This window comes from Mesoplodon densirostris, chromosome 10 (assembly GCF_025265405.1).
Source record: "Mesoplodon densirostris isolate mMesDen1 chromosome 10, mMesDen1 primary haplotype, whole genome shotgun sequence".
Lineage (NCBI taxonomy): Eukaryota > Metazoa > Chordata > Mammalia > Artiodactyla > Ziphiidae > Mesoplodon > Mesoplodon densirostris.
Genome location: NC_082670.1, coordinates 64794701 through 64817779, shown reverse-complemented (window position 1 = coordinate 64817779; position 23079 = coordinate 64794701). Strand labels below are relative to the sequence as shown.

Below are 23079 nucleotides of genomic sequence, written 5' to 3'. Positions count from 1 at the left end.
CACCCCATGGCTGAGCAGCCTCCATTGCAGGGAGAAAGGCCTGGCCTGACTTCAGCTGCAACCCCCGGCATCTATCTAAACAGTTTACAGCACTGCATACTTTCTAAACTAAACCCTCTAAAATATTAATTGTTAAAAAGTAGTTCAACTGGAGCTATGGAAAACTATAAAACATTTTATAGTGAAGTAAAATAAAATTCCAATGATTCAACAGATACAGAGCATCTCAGGAGACCAGACGGGGGGAGAGAGACGTATGTGAGCAATCTCCCAGAGCACATGAGTAATATATTTCAAACGAAAGCCTGTCATGAAGAGCAAAATGAATCATTTTTACAACGAAACCTAGAAATTGCTGTAGTTATATTGTGCGGCAGGAAGTATTCACGTGTCAATAATGTGGGGCATCATCAGAATAAAAAAAGAACATTTTTTCTGCTTCAACCAATTTAGATCAAGAATCATAATGTGAGTCTTAATCTAAGAAAACATCAAATATATGTGGATATTTGTATCACCCACCAAATACACCAACACAAAAAGACCCAAGCAGATTTCCAAGTCAGTCTCAGTTGCTGCTTCTACAAAGACTACTCTGGGATGTTCCTCATGATAGGCTTATCATAAAATATAGTAAGCGGTATTCCCTTAGTATTCCGTTATTGCTGTAACAAATTAACCACAAACTTAGCAGCTTAACACAAAAGTATTATTTTACAGTTCTGGAGGTCAGAAGTCCAAGGTGGGTCTCACAGAACTGAAAATCAAGATGTTGGCAGGGCTGCATTCCTTCTTGGAAGCTGTCTCCTTCCCTTTTCCAGCTTCCGTAGGCCACCGCATCCCTTGGGCCCCACCTTCCGCCTTCAAAGCCACCAGTGACCGTGGAGTCCTGCTCTCATCTCTGAGGACTCCTCCTTGCACAGTTAAGGACCCTGTGATTACACTGGGCCCATGGGGATAAAATCCAGATCATTTCCTTATCAGAAGGTCAGCTAATTAACAGCCTTAATTCCACCTGCAACCTTAAATTCCCGTTGCCCAGCAACCTTGCATAGGTTTCAGGAATTAGGACGTGGACATCTCGGTGGGTGGAGACAATATTCATAGGTAAAAACTCTCAATATCACTCCTACCCACAGCACAGGAGAGAATCTACATTAACATATAAAAAGACTGCTCAGAAAAGGCATTTTCAAAATGGGAAGGTTAGTGAATAATAACTACTGGTTAATATCTACAAAAATAAAAATTATCTACTTAACACTGCTTGTTTTACTCACGTGTTGCAAAACGTGCTTTCCACACAGATGGTTCCCGGGTAGATCCTTGTAAATGAAATTGAACCATGTCAAATCCTTGGTTAATATCCTTCTGAGGCTCACAGAGGACAAGAAGCAGGGTCTGAACCCCTTGGCAGGGGTGTGGACCCCAAGCACCTTCCTTCCATCCACCACCACTCCCCCTTACACACTCACTCGACCGTGTAGGTATTCACTGAGCACCTACTATGTGCCAGTCAGTGATCTGAGTGCAGGGATACGATGGCAACCAAATATGACATAGTTCCTGCTTCACGAAGTCAGTAATCATGCGGTAGACTTTTAATCAACTAATCACACAAAACAAGCATAAAACTGCAAAATGACAGTGCTATGAAGAAGGACAGCGTTTTGTGAGCACCTGTGACAAAGGTCTCTGACCTGGTCAACAGAGACTAGGTGATCCTCAGAAGAGAGAGCTGGGAAAAGAGATGAGAACTCACTGCCAGTTTGCCTTGGCAGGAGAACAGAGTCATCCAAGCACAGGAAGGACAGTCACGCCCGCGCTTCAGGGAAGGGAGCAGACAGAACAAATACACACTTCTGCTGGTGACTATGGTCCAATGTGCAAACTGCAACACTTCCTGCTCAGCCCAAGTGTGCTTCCCTCCGGGAAGGGGCGCTGATCACCCCACAGCAGGGAGTTGGCCCACTGTGTCTCTGTTACAATTTACACCATTCTGTGTTATAGCTATCGAGTTATGTCTGCCTCCACAGTAAACTGTGAGCTCACTGAGGCCAAGACCTGTGTTTCATTCTCCTTTCTAATCCCAGCAGTGCCTGATGACCAACTGACTGAACAACAATGATGGCCACAGGTCACACCTCAAAACTCCACATAATACCACTTTCCACTTCTCTCCCTGACACACACTCAGGAAACAGATGTAGCTCAGGTTGACGCCTGTTATTTCTCAGAAGGAAAATTGATAAATGGATAAAAGCACTTAAATCAAGAGACCAGGACAAGAACAAAATAATTCTAATGAAAAGAGAAAAAGGGGGCTTCCCTGGTGGCGCAGTGGTTGAGAGTCCACCTGCTGATGCAGGGGACACGGATTTGTGCCCCAGTCCGGGAAGATCCCACATGCCGTGGAGTGGCTGGGCCCGGGAGCCACAGCCACTGAGCCTGCGCGTCCGGAGCCTGTGCTCCGCAATGGGAGAGGCCACAACAGTGAGGGGCCCATGTACCGCAAAAAAAAAAAAAAGAATGATTAATGATTTTTTTAAATTAATGTAATAGAATACAATCAGTTGAATTGGTAAATATCCAAGATCTAGTGATTTGGGAAAAAAAGCATTAAACACTATCTTAATGCAGACAAAATGAGAGAAGTCACAAATATACCAAATTAGGAAGAAAGGTAAATGTCCAATATGAAAATAAATATTTACACACTGTACTTTAATAAATAATGGATTGGATAGGCTAGAAAAATTCAGATTCCCAAAGTAAATTAAAGAAGGAAAAAAAAAACCTGAAGAGCCAATAACCAGGGGAGAAATTTTAAAGTTGTCAAAAAGTAATTAAATGAGGAGAAGAGATAAATCTCCTGTATAGAAAATTCCAAGTAATTTACTTAGATACTCTGCCCTCAAGAAGGTTGAACTTAATCCCCAACCTCTGAGTGCCTAACGACCTGCTTCCAAAGAGTAAAGTATGGAAATGGGGGGAAAAGTAACTTTAGAGTAGAGAAACCTGACAAATCCCAGCCACATAATCAAGGTTAACACACTCAGTGACAAGTCTTGTTGATTGCATGTACCCTTGATATGATGTGATGAAAACAGCACTTTACCTCTGTGGTATTCCTCCCCCAAGCCCATAACTATCTCATCATGAAAAAACTTGGACATACTCAAATTATGGGATATCCTTCAAAACACCAGTAATACTCAAAACTGCCAAGGTCATCAAAAACAAGTAAAGTCTGAGGAAATGCCACAGCCTAGAGAAGATTAAGGAGACATGATAACTAAATATTCAAGTAATCCACAGGAAGGCAGGAGAAAGAAAACAGAGAAAGAACCAAAAACAAAAACAAAAAAGGAAAAACAGAAAAATAAAATGGCAAACTTAATATCTAACATCAATACTTACATTAAATATAAAAGGTCTAAATAAATCACTGAAAAGACAGATTTGAAGAGTGGATCAAGAAGTAAAAATGACCCAACTATATGCTGCCTACAAGAAACTCATTTTAACTATAATGATAAAGGGAGACTGAATATTTAAAGGATGGAAAGGGACATACCTTGCAAACATTTATCAAAACAAAGCAGGTGTGGCTATATTGATATCAGAAAACACAGACTTTAGAGAAAAGAAAATTAAAAGGAACACAGATATTACATAATGACAAAATTATAATGGTAAAATGACATGATGATTCAAATCACCAAGAAGACTTAACAATCCTAAATATGTACGAACCAAGCAACAGAGATGCAAACACATGGAAATACAAACTGGGAGACAAGAAAAGAGAAAGAAACAAATCCATAATTATAATTAAAGACTTCAACACTCTTCTCTCCTCAACTGATAAAATAACTAGAAAGAAAATCAGCAAGGATATAGAAGTCAACACTACCATCAACCAAAACGGTATAATCAACATTTATACAACACTTCAACCAATAACAGCAGAATACACATTCCTTTCAAGCATCCACAGAACATAAACCAAAAGACCATATCCTTGGCCATAAAACAACCCTCAAAAAATGTACACAAATTGAATGATGCAGAACATGGTGTACCAATGTAGATTTTCTGCTTTTGATACTGTACTATAGTTAAGTGTGCTACAACCATTGGGGGAAACTGAGCACAGTACACAGGACCTCTCTGCCACCTTTCCAGTTTCTTATGAAACTAAAGCTATATCCCAATATAAAGTTAAGAACAGTAGTAGGCCTGACATGAAAACTACAGACCAATTTCATACATTTACAAATACTTAAGTAAAAACCCTTCTACAAGTTTGTGTATTAAATCTAGCACGACATTCGAAATAATAATGCATTATACCTTAACTATAATATAGCCACGTAACACCTAAGGCTACTCTGTGCCAGATGACAGGTGAGGCTACAGAGACAGGTGTGGCCCCTTATTCTCATAGTGCAGACGAGGTAGAGAGGTCTCTGAAATTCAAAGGATGAGATGCACTCAGCCATGTGAGGAGACGGGAGAAGAACATTCTGGGGAGAGGGACTAGTAGAAGCAAAGGTCCTGAGGAGGAGAAAAAGAGGCCTATGCGTAGCCTATTCAGTAAACTGAGCTGTCAACATGGTGACAGCACAGTCAGGAAGGGAAAGTGAGGATGACATGAGGCGGGACAGGAAACCACAGTCAGATCATTCAGGGTTCGGAAGGAACTGGATTTCATGATGTAGGTGATAAGAAGCCACTACAAATAGAAATATGCTGCTGAAAGGTTCTCACATAAGACACGGAGTGGTGTGATGTACACTTCCACATTACATGGAGGATTTAATTCTGAGATGGAAGAAAAAATGGAATGTCTGATGCCCATACGATGTGACATATAAAGATAGAGCATAAGTATGCTAGAGATGAATAAAAATGGATGAAAGGACCAGAAATACCTGGTATTCACGAGTCATTAAACATACATAAGACATCTGGGCCCTAAATATTCATGATACACTAAATACTAAACTAAATACTAAAACAGCAGATACCAATACATGAAGTTTTAATTAAGCCACACATTGGTGACATCTACTTAGGTGTGTGTGTTCTTTGCTTAAGAAACACAAATAAAACCCACGGATGGTCAGCAAGTTCACGGGCAAGTACGGCCAGGGCCAACTATACATGTCGCACCAAGTATGTGCTGTTGGCCTGAGATACTTTCCGTCAGTGGGCCCTGTTCCTCAGAGGCAACTCTGAGGAAGGCTGATGCAGCCTGGGGGTGCGGGGGGAGAGCATACAAACACACTGTTCCTCAGGATTCAGGTGGAGTGTACTTCACTCTGCTTGCACCCTATTAAAAAAAGGTGTTAATTTACCCTACACCTTACTTCTCACTATATGCACTTAATTGGGTCAATAAATCACGTGATGTGAGTTTTTTTAATTTGATCTGTGATCCCCTATGTCCAATGACCCTTGGTTACTTTGTCTGGTAGTATATTGGGAGGTAATCATTACATCAGGGTAATTACCTACATGATAGTAGGCAAACTGAGGTAAATTAAAGATGCATATTGTAAACCCTACACCAACCATTAAAAGGTAAAATACTCAACTGATAAAAGGTGGCTGGAAAAGACAGAAATAAATGAGAAACAGGAACAGAAGATGTGACATGAAACTAGTAGTAAGATGGTAGATTTAAATATTTTTAATGAAAATGTTCTAAACACCTCAAATAGAAGACTAATATTGTAAGACTGGACAAAGAGGTAAAATCAAAGTACATCTATCTCCAGGAAAACACCTTTAAATACAAAGGTGTAGACAGGTTAAAAATTAAGGGATGGGAAAAGATATGCCTACTAACACTAATCAAAGAAAGCTTCAGTGGTGATACTAACATCAGACAAAGTGGGTTTTAGAACAAAGAATATTACCAAGGAGAAAGAGGAGCATCTCATAATGATAAGGAGTTCCATTCCTCAAAATGACACATAATCCCAAATTTAATTTTTACATGGAATGACAGAGCTTCAAAGCAGAAAACAAAAGTGATATAACTGAAAGGGAAATAACCAAAGACACTATTACCCCTCTCTCAGTAAGTGACAGACAAGTAGACAGAAAACCAGCAAAGACACAGAAGACTTGAGGGACACTAACAACCAACTTGACTTAATTGACATTCACAGGACATTCCAACCAACAACGGCAGTTACACATTCTCCACAAGTATATAGGAAACATTTACCATAGACTGGGCCATAAAACAAGTCTGAAGAAATTGTACAGGATGCAAATCATACAAAGTATGCTCTCTAACCACAATGTAATTAAATTGTAATCAATAAAAAATACATTTGGGCTCCAAATATGGGAAAACTAAATAACAGACTTCTAAATAATCCATGAATCGAAGAAGAAATCACAAAGGAAATTAGAAATTATGTTGAACTAAATGAAAATGATATAAAACATATCAAAATTGAAACTAGGACAGTGCTTAGAGGGATATTTATAGTACTAAATGATTATAGTAGTAAAACAGAGAAGTCACAAACTGATGACCTCAGCATCTCTTAAAAAATCAGAATAAGAGCAAAAAATGAAACCCAAAGGAAATAGCAGAAAAGGTGTAATAAAGAACAGAAATTAATGAAAAAACAAATAGGAAAAACAATCAATAAAACCAAAAGCTAGTTCTTTCAGAGGGCAAATAAAGGCAGTAAACCTCTGCTAACTAAATCAGAGGGGGGAAAAAAAGGGAACACTCAATTTTTCATCACTGTTCAAAAAAGCAGTATCAGAAATGAGAGGGAGGCATCACTATAGATTCTCAGACACTAAAAGGATAATAAGGCAACACCATAACAACTTCATGCCAATAAATCTCACAGCTTAAATGAAATATACAAATTCCTTGAAAGATACCAAAAGAAATAAACTGAATAACCCTCTATCCAGTAGTGAAAATGAATTTGTACTTTAAAAGCTTTCCACAAAGATAACTTCAAGCCCAAGTGGTTTCACTGGTTATTTTTACTAAACATTTAAGGAGAAAATAAATACCAATTATAAAAGAAAAATTTTCCCAAAAATTGCAGAAGAGGGAACATGTTCCAATTCATTCCCTGGGGCCAACACTACCCTGATACAAAAAACAGAAAAAGATTATAAGGAAAGAAAACTATAGAACAATATCCTTCATGGACATAGTCACAAAAATACTTAAAATTTTTACTAAATCAAATCCAGCATTATATATTAAAAAAATACAGCATGATCACATGGGTTTTAACTCCAGGCGGCAAGACTGTTTTAACATACAAAAATCAATCAATAAATTCACCATATTAAAAAATGTTTTAAAGAATTACATGATTTTAATAGATGAAGAAAAAAAATCCATCAGTGAAATTTCTCAGCAAACTAGGAATGAAAGGGAAATTCTCAACCTGCTAAAGGATTCTAACAAAACCCAATGGTTCACATCAGACATAATGCTTTCTCCCTAGGAAAAAGTAAGTACGCTCAACAAAAGCCGCCAGGGATTCATTAAAAAAGAAAAGAGTCCATCCCTTATTACTAGTTTATATAAAATTCTAGGAAATGTAGCCTAATCTACAGAGACAAAGTAAATTAATAGTTGCTTGGGACAGGAATGGGGGTAGGGAGGGATGGGTTAAAAATAGGCACAAGGAAATGTTGGTGATGATGGGTATGTTCATTCATTATCTTGATTGAATATTTATGTAAAAATTCATCAAATTATACTGATACATTTAATATATGCAGCTTACTGTATGTCAATACAGACAATAAACAAAATATAGTGAATGAATGATAAATACAGCATTTCAAGTCACCATCATGATGAATTACATCAACGAACACCACTGAAAGAATTTGGTGATGGTGAGAGGGAGGTATGGGGAACAGAAAAGCTGGACTTGTAGTCGCTCCTCACAACAAAGTTATTTTGGAGCAAAGATTTAGGATTTAATGATAAAACCATAAATGTATAGAGAATAAAAGATGGATTAATACTTTATAACCTTGTCGAAGAGAAGTTCTTTCCTAACAGAAGCTATAAGCAAAAAAAAATGATAAATTTGACTCTGATATTAAAAAGCACACAGGTCAAAATACAAACAACTGACAATTTAAAACAGCTGTCCCGGGCTTCCCTGGTGGCGCAGTGGTTGAGAGTCCACCTGCCGATGCAGAGAACGCGGGTTCGTGCCCCGATCTGGGAAGATCCCACATGCCGCGGAGCGGCTGGGCCCGTGAGCCATGGCCACTGAGCCTGCGCGTCCGGAGCCTGTGCTCCGCAACGGGAGAGGCCACAACAGTGAGAGGCCCACGTACCACATACACAAAAATAATAATAAATAAATAAAACAGCTGTCCCCAACCTTTTTGGCACCAGGGACTGGTTTCGTGGAAGACAATTTTTCCACAGACCGGAGTCGGGGGATGGTTTTGGGATAATTCAAGTGCATTACATTTATTGTGCACTTTATTTCTATTATTATTACGTTGAAATATGTAATGAAATAATTATACAACTCACCATAATGCTGACAGGAGGCGGAGCTAAGGCGGTAACGTGAGCAATGGGGAGCAGCTGTAAACACAGATGAAGCTTCACACACTGGCCCACTGTTCACCTCCTGCTGTGCGGCCGGGTTCCTAACAGGCCAAGGACCACCGGTACTGGCCTGTGGCCCAGGGGTTGGGGACCCGTGATTTAAAAAACCAGTAATACTCAGTTTTGAGTATGGCAAGGCAGGTGTTGTTTTATACTACTGCTGCATAGGGAATTTTATATTACCACTTCAGAGAGTAATATTAAAATACAAAAGATGTATATACTTTGGTGTAATATGCAACTTTTAAGAACTTATCCTATAGAAACTCACACAGATGTACAAAGATATTCTCTGTTCAGTGTTGCTCACATTAGCAGAAAGTTGGGGGGGAAACCTGAAATGTCCATCAGTGGGGATTGGCTAAATAAATTATGTTAATACAAAAAATATTACATGGCCATCAAATAGAACAAATAATACATATGGGTGTACATACATACATACATACATACACACACACACACACACACACACACACACACACACACACACACACACCCTGCTGCCATGGACATTGTAAAGTAAGACAGATATAAAATATATTATTTACTAGGGTCCCATTTTTTTAAAAAAAGAAGAGAGAGATAATACATATGTGGGGGGCTTCCCTGGCGGTCCAGTGACTAAGACTCCACACTCCCAATGCAGGGGGCCTGGGTTCGATCCCTGGTCAGGGAACTTGATCCCACATCCTGCAACTAAGAGTTCACATGCCGCAACTAGACATCCCGCATGCCGCAACTAAAGATCCCGTGTGCCGCAACTAAAGATTCCATGTGCCGCAACAAAGATCCTACATGCTGTAACTAAGACCTAGTGCAGCCAAATAAATAAACAAATATTAAAAAAAAATACACACATGGAAAAATAATGAGGAAAATATGCATCAAGCTGTAGGCTGTGATATTATGGAAGACTTTCCCATTCTATCTTAGACATTTCTGTACGATTTGAACTTTTTACAAGCACGTATTGTTTTTGTTGTCAGAAAAAAATAAACCAAAAAATCCTGTGTAATAACTTGCCCTTACTGGCATCTCATCATAGTATTTCTCCAATTTGGTACCTCTAATAAATCCAAAATGCAATTCACTTGCTAGAGCTATTTAAAAAGCTCTCCTTTCCCCATAAATCTATAAACTGCTTTACTGCATCAGATTTCCTGGCTCAGCTTGAAAATCCTTTGCAGCGAGGGGTAAGCATATAAATTCTGCTTTTTCTTGCTCATCCAAGAAAACAAATGCAAAGAGCATCAAAAGCAAATGCTAGTAGATGTTTGCTGCTTTAATCAAAACTAGTAACTTTTTACTGATATTTCCACATTCTCAAAAAAGTGGGATCTCAATAATTTTGTTCATGAATAAACTTATGGGGTTTATTTACCTACTGAGGAACTTTGAGATAACATAACATTCACTGGTCATATATTGAGAATGAATGATCACTGCTTTTAAACTTGGCTCTTCTAGTACCTCTTTGTATATACCACAAGTTATCTTACTTTGTTCCATCTATCAAAGGGCCCCAAACACATAGGGCTTTGAGTAGTGAGAATGGGCAAGGCCTGATGACCACAGTGGGCATTTTAACACAAGCCTGAACCCAAAGTTGACCAATGGCCAATCACTGGGCATCCTCAGATATTGCAGTTAGGAAAGAAGTAAAATTGAGTGGTATCACTAGTCATGGCCAAAATTCAGGGGAGCTACAACCACACTGCCTTTTGTGAGTACATTATACTGAAGAACACTGGCCCTTCCTACCGTTTCATCTTCCAATCCACCATCAAGGGGAGAAAGGTCAGCTGTGATTGCAATCTTGAAGAAAGGGTCTAAATATAACAGCCATGCCTCACTTCCCTCACTTGTTCACTAATAAATCAAAACGTACTGAAAAACAAAAAGCAGGGAGGGCAATGTGCCGGGGACGAACGCGGTTTGGTTGTACATAGAGCAGTTTCCTCCTAAAGTGAAAGTATCCTCCTGAGGATACAAGACAGGAAATCACCTACTGCAGCACTGTCTAACAGAAATATAATGCAAGCCACATATTTTTAATATTCTGAAAGCTGCAGTAAAAAAAAAGAAACAGATAAAATTAATTTTAATAATATTCCATTCAGCCCAACACATCCAAAATACTGCCATTTAAACATATAATCAGGGCTTCCCTGGTGGCGCAGTGGTTGAGAGTCCACCTGCTGATGCAGGGGACACGGGTTTGTGCCCCGGTCCAGGAAGATCCCACATGCCGCGGAGCGGCTGGGCCCGTGAGCCATGGCCGCTGAGCCTGCGCGTCCCGAGCCTGTGCTCTGCAACGGGAGAGGCCACAGCAGTGAGAGGCCCGCGTACCACAAAAAAACAAAACAAAAAACATGTAATCAATACAGGAAAATTAATCAGTTACGTTACACTCTTTTTTCCCTTGGAAATTTGGTATCTATTTGACACTTAGAGCGCATCTCAATTCAGACAGCCGTGTTTCAAGTGCTTGTTGTGCTTTATGTGGCTACTGGCTACCATATTGAAAAGCACAGGTCTGCAGGAGAAATTTAATCAACAGCACAGGCAATGAGATGAGTGCAGGGGGACAGGCTCACCTAAGTACCTAAGATTCACAGACCTTCAAACAAGAACACCGCCTCTTCTTCCAGTACTATACTAATTCTTTTGCTTGTCCAAAATTTAATCCAGTGTTTGTTTTCTCTTGATTCTCCCTTATAACACTTTATTGGACCATGCATCTCTTTTCACTGGTCTGTAACTCATTCTTGTTGAGGTTTCATTTATTTGCTATGCCCTAATTTTACCCTTACTTCTTCACAAGTCTAATCTCATGATCAATTAAGAATAAAACCGGGCTTCCCTGGTGGCACAGTGGTTGAGAGTCTGCCTGCCGATGCAGGGGACACAGATTTGTGCCCCGGTCTGGGAAGATTCTACACGCCGTGGAGCAGCTAGGCCCGTGAGCCATGGCCGCTGGGCCTGTGCATCCGGAGCCTGTGCTCCACAACGGGAGAGGCCACAGCAGTGAGAGGCCTGCATACGACAAAAAAAAAAAAAAAAAAAAAAAGAAGAAGAAGAAGAATACAACCAAAAAACACAAAAGCTTAACACTCTTAGGAAGTACATTATTTGACATCCTATCACTTTCTACTTCTATGGTTTGTAACTAGACCATCTCCTTACAGAGAAGGAAGAGGGAATAGTACCTGTTTCCTCAAAGTGAAGCCCAGGAACTAGAGCAGAACTAGAAACAAGAATGATGATGATAACACACAAGATTACACTGACTTGGAAGAAGCCCTATGTAACACACTCCCAATATATGCCCTGTGATTGGCCAAAGATATCCTAAGCCCTATTTTAGCATTTTTTCGGTGGATATAACATGTAGTTTTTATCTTAATACAGTCCATCTTCTTTCAAACCATTTGGGCTGATTATGCAGTAACTAGTCATGCTTTAGCCCAAGTATACTGATAGAAGTTTATTTTACTTAGCTTCAACCCATTTATTCAGCTAACCAGATAACATGGTATTGATCAGAGCAACGTCATTAGCTCAGCTGCTGTATGGGCAACTTCACTTCATTCAATCCAGTATCAATACATTGCACACTAGCCCCAGAGAGTTATTCTGTAAATATCAGTTTACAGAATAGATCTGCACAAATCCATCTCCTTCCCCACCCCCACTGAACAAAACACTTTGAAGTACATACTTTAATGGCAGTGTGTTAGCAGTGTATAAAATCATCTTCATATACACCAGTAATTGGTTATAGAGCTCCATCCTACAATCTACAGAATCCCTGATAGGCATCCATGTAGATTGAAGATTCTGATTTATCCCCTGCATCCAGTAAGTACTCTTTGTGTAACTTTTAAAGTACCTTCCTAAGTCAAGCATTTTGAAATTTTAATCAAATCATGTTTTCTATTTTAGAAACTCATGCTCAAGTGCAGAGCAGCAGCTTATTAATGGCATATTGGACACAAGCATGAGATGCTTAAACTTACAAGTAACTTGTCATTTTGACCCTAAGAACCAATTCACATTAGATGGGCTGCAACTAGAATGGAGCAAAGTAATTTTAGAAGCCTGATGAACACTCAGGATTGGAAACATTCCTTAAATGTGATAAGGCTACCAGTCTGTACTACTTTGGTATTTCAGGGACTAAATCCTTTAGGCTCCAAAGGTCGGTAAAGAGACTCTTTTCTAAAGATACAGTTGACTTGAAAGATTTACTCAAGCTTGTTTCAACTGCTGTCCTCGAGAACTGTTAAAACAATATAATTGTCAAACTCGTGGGCTGCTAATCCCATTTTTATTGTTAACATTTGCCAATGAAATTGCTCTTTAATTGTCTGCTCTGGAATAGACACATAAAATATCATGACAGCAATATTTTGGCACATATTGGAAAATCTGCTATGAATATAGATTTTTTCCCAATAAAATACAGGTTGCCCATATTACTTGGCATTAAAATGATTTACGGAAGTAGGTCAAAACATAAACCACTGAAATCAAATGAAGAGAGATTAGAGTTATAGCAAAACCCAAAGGCTGATCCGTCCAAATTCATACTTAAGACACATTTAAAAGCAATGTCTACTCTTTGGAAAGTGGCAAAGGAGAAAGAAGAATGCTTTCATTCCTGCTCGCCCAGCAACTCTGCACTCAAAAACCAAGCCACCAGGTCCTCCTATGATTGACTTTCTCCAGGAGCCCGCATTTACTAAGCAGATCCAGACTGTCTTAGAGTTGTAGACTCTGAAGGCTGTATGTGGGAATCTAGTCAGCTAAATTCAATGCAGGCTGACTGAGCCTCCACTCCCCCCAACACAGCTGCCTTGTGCTGTCAGTGAAAATGCAGTGTCTGCCAGGGAAGCAGCACCGAGCTGCTGTGACAGCTCCCTTTTGTAAGCTATCAGCTACCTGGTTCTTCCCACCGCTTGGCCTGCCAAGAGTGGGGACACTTGCAGCTGGAACACAGGATTAAAAATATCCTGCCTGTTCTCTATCCTGAATGTGGTGTTAGAACTCCTGGACCCTTAGATGAGACCTCTGAGACCAGCTCTATCTTTTAAGCTCCCTTCCCACAGTCCATTTGGCTGATCTCAAAAGCCTCGCTGATGGAGTCTTACAGGTGACTCCCAGAATCCAGCTTTCAACCTGTTTCAAGTTTCCAGTAAAAGCCCATGACCCTAATCCTGATCCTCTCCCAGACCCAACCCCAATGGCCAGGCAGCATACCTCTTCACTGCACATAGTCCCAACAGCAGAGGGGCTCAAAAAGTTTTCTTTTAAATAGAGGATTCTGATTTTTTTTAATTTTTAAATTGAAGTATAGTTTATGTACAATATTATATAAGCTACTAGTGTACAAGATATTGATTCACATTTTTTCAAGGTTATACTCCATTTACAGTTATTATAAAATATTGGCTATATTCCCCATGTACAATATAGCCTTGCAGCTTATTTTATTCATAATAGCTTGTACCTCTTAATCCTCTACCCCTATATTGCCCCTCCTCCCTCCCCTCTCCCCACTGGTAACCACTAGTTTGTTTAGAGGACCGTGATTTTGAAAAGCATAAATTATTTGCAAAGCCAACAAATAAGAAAGAACCACAGTATAAAGCCCTGCAGGAATCTGGTCCCAAACTACTCACTCCCTACCATCTCTCCACGGCCCTGGTGCAGGCACATTTAAGTACTCACCATCCCCAAAGCTGGAATGCCCCCTCTCCTCACGACAAGCTGCTCAAGGCCCTGTTCAAAGGTTACTTCTCACTGTTGTGGCCTCTCCCGTTGCGGAGCACAGGCTCCGGACGCGCAGGCTCAGCGGCCATGGCTCACAGGTCCAGCCGCTCCATGGCATGTGGGATCTTCCCAGACCGGGGCACGAACCCTTGTCCCCTGCATCGGCAGGCGGACTCTCAACCACTGTGCCACCAGGGAAGCCCCAAAGGTTACTTCTTCTGTGAAACTCCTCTCCCTACATGGAGCAGAGCCAATCACTCCCTCCCCTGGAGCTCACAGTATTCTCTTTCTCCCTTGAGAAACCTCCTACCAAACAGGATGACAAATTTAGAATTCTGCTGCCTTTATCTTCACCTTCCTCCAAGCCTGCAGGAAAGACATAGAAGCTGACGGCAATTCCTGCCCACCAGAAGAAACAGTTTTGCTTTGTAATGAAAAACATCTAGAAGAGGATGTCTTACACTGTGGGTAAGAGCATATCATATGAGGAACTCTAGAAAAGAACGATGTTATAAAGCCCATTATCAGGCTCTAAGTACATCAAACCGAAGATGGAAAACAGTTATGTGCTAAGAGTAAAGAAAAAAATCATCAAGAGGTCACAGTGGACCACGAGCTAAATGAGTCAAATGCTGTTTTGTTTTTAAATGAGTGGCTAAAAGACACAAGCAGTAGCCAAAGGGTCTTGTACAATCTTTTCATTATGTCTCGTTCTGATCAAACCATTGCTAGAAGCTGCTATATATATGCCAGACACCACCTAGGCCCTTGAACTTAGAAACCAAACCCAACTGAAGTATACACTGTGTTTTCTTGAATCCAGGAATCCATCAGTTCTAAGATACACCATTATTTTATCAAGCACTACAGAAGAAAAATGCTTTCAATTAAACTATGGCATGGTTTCTTATTATTTAGAATTTTATTTTTATTGAAAGAGCTCTTTTAAACTTAGACATATATTTTTCTAATATATCGTTCTTGGGCACTAATAAAAAGAAAAATAAAACTGAAATGAATTGGTTAAGGCAATGACAACCAGGTCACCTGGCTGAAAGCAACTGTAAAATGTCATTGGTTTGGGAAGTACAGCCTGGATTCAGAAATGTTAAAATATGAGGGGGAAAAAAAAGTACAGCATAGAATCAATAAAATATTATGTCTAGCTCGGTGACAAAAATTTAGAAAGGACAAGGTAATAGTTCACAGGATAACTGCTACAAAGATACTTCATTGATTAAAAACGTATTCATACAGAGAAAAAAGTAGAGATTATTCAATTCAAGACAGACAAAAATAGAATAGGGATTCAATAATGTTCTTCAAATACATCAAAAGTCCTGTCCCAAAAAGCAGTGATTTCCAACTGTTTTTTTTCTTTACTTTTTCTTAGCAGCAGGACCTCTTTTCAAAATAAGGGCCTATAAAACACTTGAGTATGGAGCTGTTCCGGCAGGAGGAAAAGCCTCATCCCAGAAATGTCTCCGAGGTCACAGGGCTCAGGACAAGTTGAAATCCTGACCTGGAAAGTATATGTCACCTCTACGCACTCCCAACGACAGCTACAACACAATGACAGGGGGTTCAATGGTGGCATTAATCAGTTAAACATTTGCACAATATGAAGCCTTGCTAGGTGCTCATTATACAGATTCACCACGTATGGAGGGGTTTTGGTAACCTACAAGGAAGAATTTTCCATGTGTGGGATTTTAGACCTTGAGATGATTGCCAAAGGCTGGGTAGAGAACTTTCTATCAGTCACAAAAGGAGCTGTATTGACCTCAGCAGGTCAGAAGCCCTCCTGGCACAGCAAGGGGATGAGTCACATCCATGAGTTTAAGGTCCAGTCTAGCTCCAGCTCTCTATGTCTGCAGCACCAAGTCTCTTTTCAAGTTCAAGCCAGAGGTGGCTGAATGTGGACAGCTTTGGCTCCTGCCCTCTGCCCAACCGTGCAGCCGAACCCAACATTAACGGCACCCGTGGCCCTCCAAAAACAAATCCAACTCCACAACGAATTAGCAAGTAATATACGTCCTACTGAAGGTGGGAGACGCACATACCACTGGGCAAAGCTTAAAAATCTCCACTAGACAGCTGATGATCTCCGTGGTTCTTCATCTCCTTTTTCTCCCTTTCTTCTCCTGATACTGCCTCTAAAATCCCCTTTGACTATTTGAAGCAATTCAATCCTCTTAGCATGGCAGCTCTGGGTCATCTTGTTGTCACTGGAGCGTGCTTTGGGAATACTACCCATGCCCACCCCTACTCCCCGCCTAACTCAAAGAGCTCAGCAAACCCAACAGCTCTCCACCAAAAAAAGGGCAATCTGCAGCTAAGAAAAATAATGTTTTCACCATACAGCCCTATCAGCACACAAACAACTTGTAGATTAATGTTTTAGGATGATTAAAGAGGGCTAATCTTCCATTTGTAGGGTTATCAGACAATAACAGCTATTGCTCTATTGATGACCAAGGCAGGTTCGGCTGATCTGACTGCAGACATGTCCCCCTCCTTTGTCCCTTGCACTGTCAGTCAGCTATGGAGGGAAACATTTTGGTAAAGCGGGGACAACCCACTCAGGTACAAGAGAACACTTCTTTGGCTAAGGGCACTCCCTTGCTATAAGTACCAACTGAGTTTTCAGCCTAATTCTCAGATTTGTATTTAGTATAAATAGGGATTTATCAGAAGTGAGAAAAGCCAACCCTATGTCCCATTTTATTCTCTACACATAGGAACCAGAGAGGAAAGGTTTTCTTTAACCGATGGTTTTCAAACAAGTTGTGTTCTAGGAATGGAAAAAATGGTGTACGGAAGCTAAGCTATTCTACGTTCTGAAGAAGACAACTTCTTCCCATAGGCATAAAATTGTTGATCTGACCCAGTGATGACAAAGTCAGAGCTTCATGGTGAAAATCAGAAAATTCATATTGAAGCACAGCGATCATCATTCTTCCCTTCCTCCACAAACCAACCTCAGATACAGTATTCTTTCTATATTAGATAACACATTTTTAACTTTATAGAAATAAAATGCAAAAGATTTTCAGAAAGAGGGCAGGTCATTAAACAGCGTCCCTATACAATCTCAGAGCTGGACAAGAGCTCAGACAAGGAAACTGAGGCCTAATAAGGTTAAGTGACATGATGGACACACAATCCTTCTGGGCAGAGTTAGGGTTAGAACCCAACCAAACAACGTGGTGAAAACTTTAAAAACTTTTAAACTTCACTTGAATTTCAGACACACATTTCTTCTCTTACCAGAATTACATCAAAAATGCGTGGGATCAGTTTGCTTTCTTCCACAAGTCTGTTAAAAAATGAAAAGATAATTTATTAATTATTTTAAAATTATTTAAACTGCTGCCCTGATATGGAGCATTGCAGCCCCATGTTTTATTGCTTAAATTCTGTGACCGAAAAATATTATGACTAAATACTCATTTTAATACACTGAACTACATCTAAACACAAGAAATATGAGGCTTCTTTGCAAATGACTATTAGCTTAGCCTCACTGATCTGTAGCAAGTAAAACCTCAGACTGATATTTATAAATGTAAAATTTTATTAAAATTCACAATTATTATAAAGACTGTCAAAATAGGCAATGCCGGCTGAAATAATGTAACCAATCCTCCCTGTAGTTAAATTATTAGCATGCCACACTGTAATCTTTCATATATGCCTCATTAGTTATCTTCTCAGCATTAATGATTTAATGTACAATGATTTTTAATGATCTTTAAAAAAAAGGTAGACACCAATCACTCAGTAGTTTCTAGGCACTTTATCTCATCAAACCTAGTTATAAATTGTCATCTGTTTGTAACAGAAGAATTTTTTCATGCTACTTAAGGGAAAATAGCCTTGATTCAAAAGTGATAGTTTTTTAAGGACAATACTTCAATCTCTAAATATTCCTTTATTCCAGGGGTCAGTAAACTTTTTTCTATAAAGGGCCAAATAGTAAATATTCTAGGCTTTGCAGGCCACACAGTCTCTATAGCATCTACTTACCTCTGTCTCCATAATGTAAAAGCAGGCATAAATAATACATAAATGAATAGGCATGGCTGTGTTCCAATAAAATTTTATTTACAAAAACAGGCAGTGTCCCATATTTGGCCCACAAGCTATAATTTGCTGATCCTGCTCCAGTTTAAAAAAAAATCAGATTCCTTAACTTGATTAGAATTTACTTTGTAGGATAAACTACAGCACTTAAGACAAGCATGTTGTTTTCGTTGTGTGTATGTGCTGTTTGTCTATTTCACAGAAAACGCCAGGAGGATAGAAAGGGAATTTATTGTCTGGCCTCCCTAGAGCTTGTTTGTCTATGATAATACATTGATGAAAGAAAAGCCTATGAGATTAGCCAAAAAAAAAGATCACAGTGTTTTACAAATATCTGTTAAGGAAAAGTGAGATACAGAGAGAATTCTCAGAGACTGAAGCACTTAGAAAGCCCTAGCTCAGTATCTAGCAAAAATAAACGTGATGATTTCTGTAGTCTCGAGACATTAGAGGGAAAAGGTTTTGACTACAAATATTAAGTTCATTTACATTCTCTCACTTTCCTGGGCACTGAAGGCTCAGATGTGAGGATGGAGCTCCTTATACCATGCCTGGGCAGGACAAGAAATGCACAGACTCAGGACCAAGCACAACTTTATGTCAGCACATTCTTAATCCTCTTCCTCAGCTTCCTAGATGTTAACCATATCGTTTGCTAAATAGATCTTTTTCAATTTGTATGACATATACTTCTATTAGGCCCAGGCTGAAAGAGCCAAGCACATACATCTCCAAGTGGCCCTAGCAACCACAGCCAAGAAAGTCACAGGGACACAGGCACCACTGCCTCCCCAATGGTACCTAGAAGTGACATCTCCCTGTATCACAGTCTACCCCAACATTCAGATCCAGAAGCAGCCACTCACAACACCAGCCTTTCTGTGATGGTATTGTAAAATACATTCTATTACTAACATATGATTACATAAACGACCTTAATTCTTTCTTAAAAATTGCAACTAGTTCATTTCCGGGTCTCTGCATGACGAGCAGGCTGGCCTGGACCACCTCTTAAGTCTCCTTCAAGTTCTAACACTTCGATCCTCACATTCTTCTGAACACAATGAACCAGAAAAAGTTTGTTCTTTGATTTGACTAACACATAATTTAGAGCCACATCTGGTAAATAAAAAGGGAACTCAAGCGAAATAAAATCACTTTTAGTGAAAAGAAATGTTTTTTCTATGACATTTTCTGTGACTCATGAACTAACCTCACATGTAATCCTAAAAGCACTCTAAAGCAGGTATGGGACGACGGTGGCTGCATTACACTTACAACTATCTGAGGCAGCACTTTTCCAGACTACGGGAAGTGACTGATAAGTGGGCAATGAGTTTACTGGCTGCTGACTAGCATTTTCTTAATTTAAAACAATACAACAGAAAATATCCAAGGGTCTCACACACAGTATTGTCCGTGGCATTTTTATTTCACTTATAGGTCTGAATACGTGTACTGGGTAGTGACATAAAATGCATTTTGTTTTATTGTGAGTTGTATATAAAATATCTGAAATCCACAGATTTTAGACTGCTTGAGAGACCATAGTTTTCAATATGTTCTTAAATTTTGATTTTAAAAAATATGTCTCCTTACTTTAAGCATCTCCTTTCATATCATCATAAGTCCAATTAGTAGCTCGGTTCTCAAATGATCAACCCTTGATGTGCTCTGAGTAATGGAGCTCTCTTGCTCTGACCTGGTCCTCTGGGGAGCAGCTCCGGTGCTCGGGCCTCTGTAGAGCAGGGAGGAGGAGGCTTACCTCTAAACAAAGTGGAAGTGGCTGGTTCTCAGGGATTTATTCAGGCAGCAGGTCTTAAGTCATCACAGAGACTTTGGAAAACCATGACTCAAAAGGCTATCTTATCCGGGGGCTCTGTTGTGGTTGGCCCCCATGATTTAAATGACCAGTATCATCTTACTACATGAGTCTGTTATTTCCTAAATTTGAAAAGAATGAAATTTCTATAGTTTATAGACAGCCTGAAGGACAGGAAGGGAAAAGATTTATCTGAATTTTTTAAACCAAAAACAAAGTAGAGATCTTTTTGAAATTATGCCAAATCTTCAAAGGATTGTGAAGATAGTAACTGTAACACAGTAAACTTTTCTTCCTTTATGTTAGCCACCTAAGCACACTGTATTTAAGTAATTCCAGATGATTAAATTGAAATATACTGCCCTTTCCAAATTCCATTCTTGGGACTACTTTACCTTGGGTTTTTTGTTGGGGAGGGGCGGTTCTTCTTCCCCTTAACAGTGTCATTTAATGATAAGATTGTACATGGTGAAAGAGTTTTCCTTACAAGGTTTTATTACAGGAGATTGACTGGGACTTTGAATATCTGTGGTTTATGTTATTAACAAAAGAGGTGCTGTTTGAATTAGGAAATTTTGAATGAATTTACGAAAATCTTTAGGATACATTATTTGGCATTCTAACTCCCTCCTGTTCTTAAAGTAAATGTTGCCATTGGTATTGGGAAATTTTTAAAAATCTATTTACTGAGAAATTATTTATTGATAATTTTTAATTGATAACATTTTCATGTATTTATTAATGTTTGATAACTCATTTAAAATACCATGTATTTAAATTCTGATAACTACTTAGTTGAGATTTATCTCTGGAAGCTATGAGCACAAATTTTAAGAAGATTTTATCACAAAATGTGCTAAATGATTACCAAAAAGATTAAAATGTATACTTTAAATAATAGGTCAACACTTCTGATGTAAGAAAGAACAATTGCTTTCGAGGTAAAGTTATTAGCGGTGACCTAAGGAATCATGGCGGCCTTGCTTTTCTCTATTTTCTGGCACAATTACATTTCATATACTTTGAAAATAGGGCTAAATATAAAGTAAGCTTAGCAATATTTAGATATAAAAGACTAGTTGCAACACACGAAAAATTGGTACAGGGAGATCACTCCCGTTCTGTTCAGAGAGCTATAACACTAGGTTGGGTTGAATTTCAAACCATTATTAGCATTCTTTAAATTTTTCCTTTAAAACTTAGAAGGAGGTGCAGGGAGAGGAAGGCAGAGGATCTCCACCTGCTCTTTGCTCAGATTTGCAGGACAAAGAAAGTGGTCCCCAAAAGCAAGAAAACAGGCCTACGGAGACACAGGGGTCCACCCATGGAGCTGCACTGTCTTGAGTTTGCTTCCTCGCTTGAAGTTTTTATCTACCCCTGGGGTAGAGACCATACACATGGAGAAGGGCCACAAGTCTAGAGCCAAAGGCCCCAACAGTCAACCCTATCCATCAGGGATGGATAAATAATAACCCCAAAGGGCTTCTCCACACACTGTCTCTGCATTTCTGGAATCCATCTGGTCACACAGATCTTACTTAGTACTGGAGACATTTCTTCCTGGATACTATCTCAAGTTATGATTAACACTCTTGAACCCTTGTCATGGGCTAATCTTATAACTCAAAGTCAATGCCTTTAAGCTCAGTCAAGTCAAATAGCTTGACAGACAAATATCATATGATATAGCTAATATATGAATGAATCACTTTGCTGTACACCTGAAACTAACACAATATTGTAAATCAATTATACTTCAATAAAATTTTTTTTAAAAAATGGCTTGACATATACATAACCAAACATAAAAACAAAATTCAACTTCTATCAGAGATATATGCACAGGATACAGGGGACTCGACGTGGGAAAAACCTAGTGAGCCCAGACTACTGAAAAGTGGTGCTCATCAGCCTTGAAAGACAGGGGATTGGCCAGCTACAGTATGTGGAGGAGCCAGGTGTGCCTACCTGGATACAATGGTGAGGATAATCGGAGAAGTCTAACTAGTAAAGGGACAATGTGAAAGATGGAGCAGAATGATGTAGCCTTGACCGTCAGGCTTAGAAGTTTGGATTGCACCCTAAAAGGATGGGAAGACTCTGACGAATTTTAAGCTGAAGAATGACACCATTGGATTTGCTATTCAAACTCCAATCTGACAGTAATAGGAATAAAGGAACTGGTGAAGCAGTGCAGCCTAGAACATTGCTCCTCAAAGTGTGGTCTGCAGACCAGAGCCAGTCTGCAAACAGCCCACATCTATGACACTATAATGACAGAAACTGGAAAGATTAAGTTTTAATCTGTTGGATCTAATGATAAAAAATTTGAACTTTGTGGCAGTTTTATAACAAGGCCCCAGCAACATATGATGACAAACAGAATATCTGCATAGTCTCAAAGGACCTATCCACAAGGTATTTACAGTGGGGAACCCTGGCAGGGAGCACCTTCCCCAAGGAGCACGTTTCACATCACCAGGAATAAGACATACTGATGTCATGTACACCCTGATACCACACACTAAGGAGGGCACATCATCACTTCTGGGGTACTTTTGTGAAAAATGCATAACCCTAAACTAACCATGAAAAAATTCAAGCAAATTTGAGGGGCATCTTGCAAAATAACTACCTGTACACTTCAAAAGCATTAGTCATGAAAGACAGGGAAGGGTGAGAACTGTCCCATATTGGAGCAGACTAAGGAGACCTGAAAACTAAATGCACTGTGGGGTCCTAGATTAGACCC

At 39.5% G+C, this 23079-nt stretch overlaps 1 protein-coding gene across 6 annotated transcripts in view; it reads right to left on the bottom strand.

The window, feature by feature from the left end:
• ULK4 (unc-51 like kinase 4) overlaps positions 1-23079 on the bottom strand; it is a 535263-nt gene that overhangs the window by 267898 nt on the left and 244286 nt on the right. For all 6 annotated transcript variants that reach the window (XM_060110747.1, XM_060110746.1, XM_060110750.1 and 3 more), the window contains one exon: positions 17690-17738. In XM_060110747.1, the coding sequence (XP_059966730.1) occupies positions 17690-17738 (49 nt within the window). The remainder of the gene's footprint in view (positions 1-17689; positions 17739-23079) is intronic.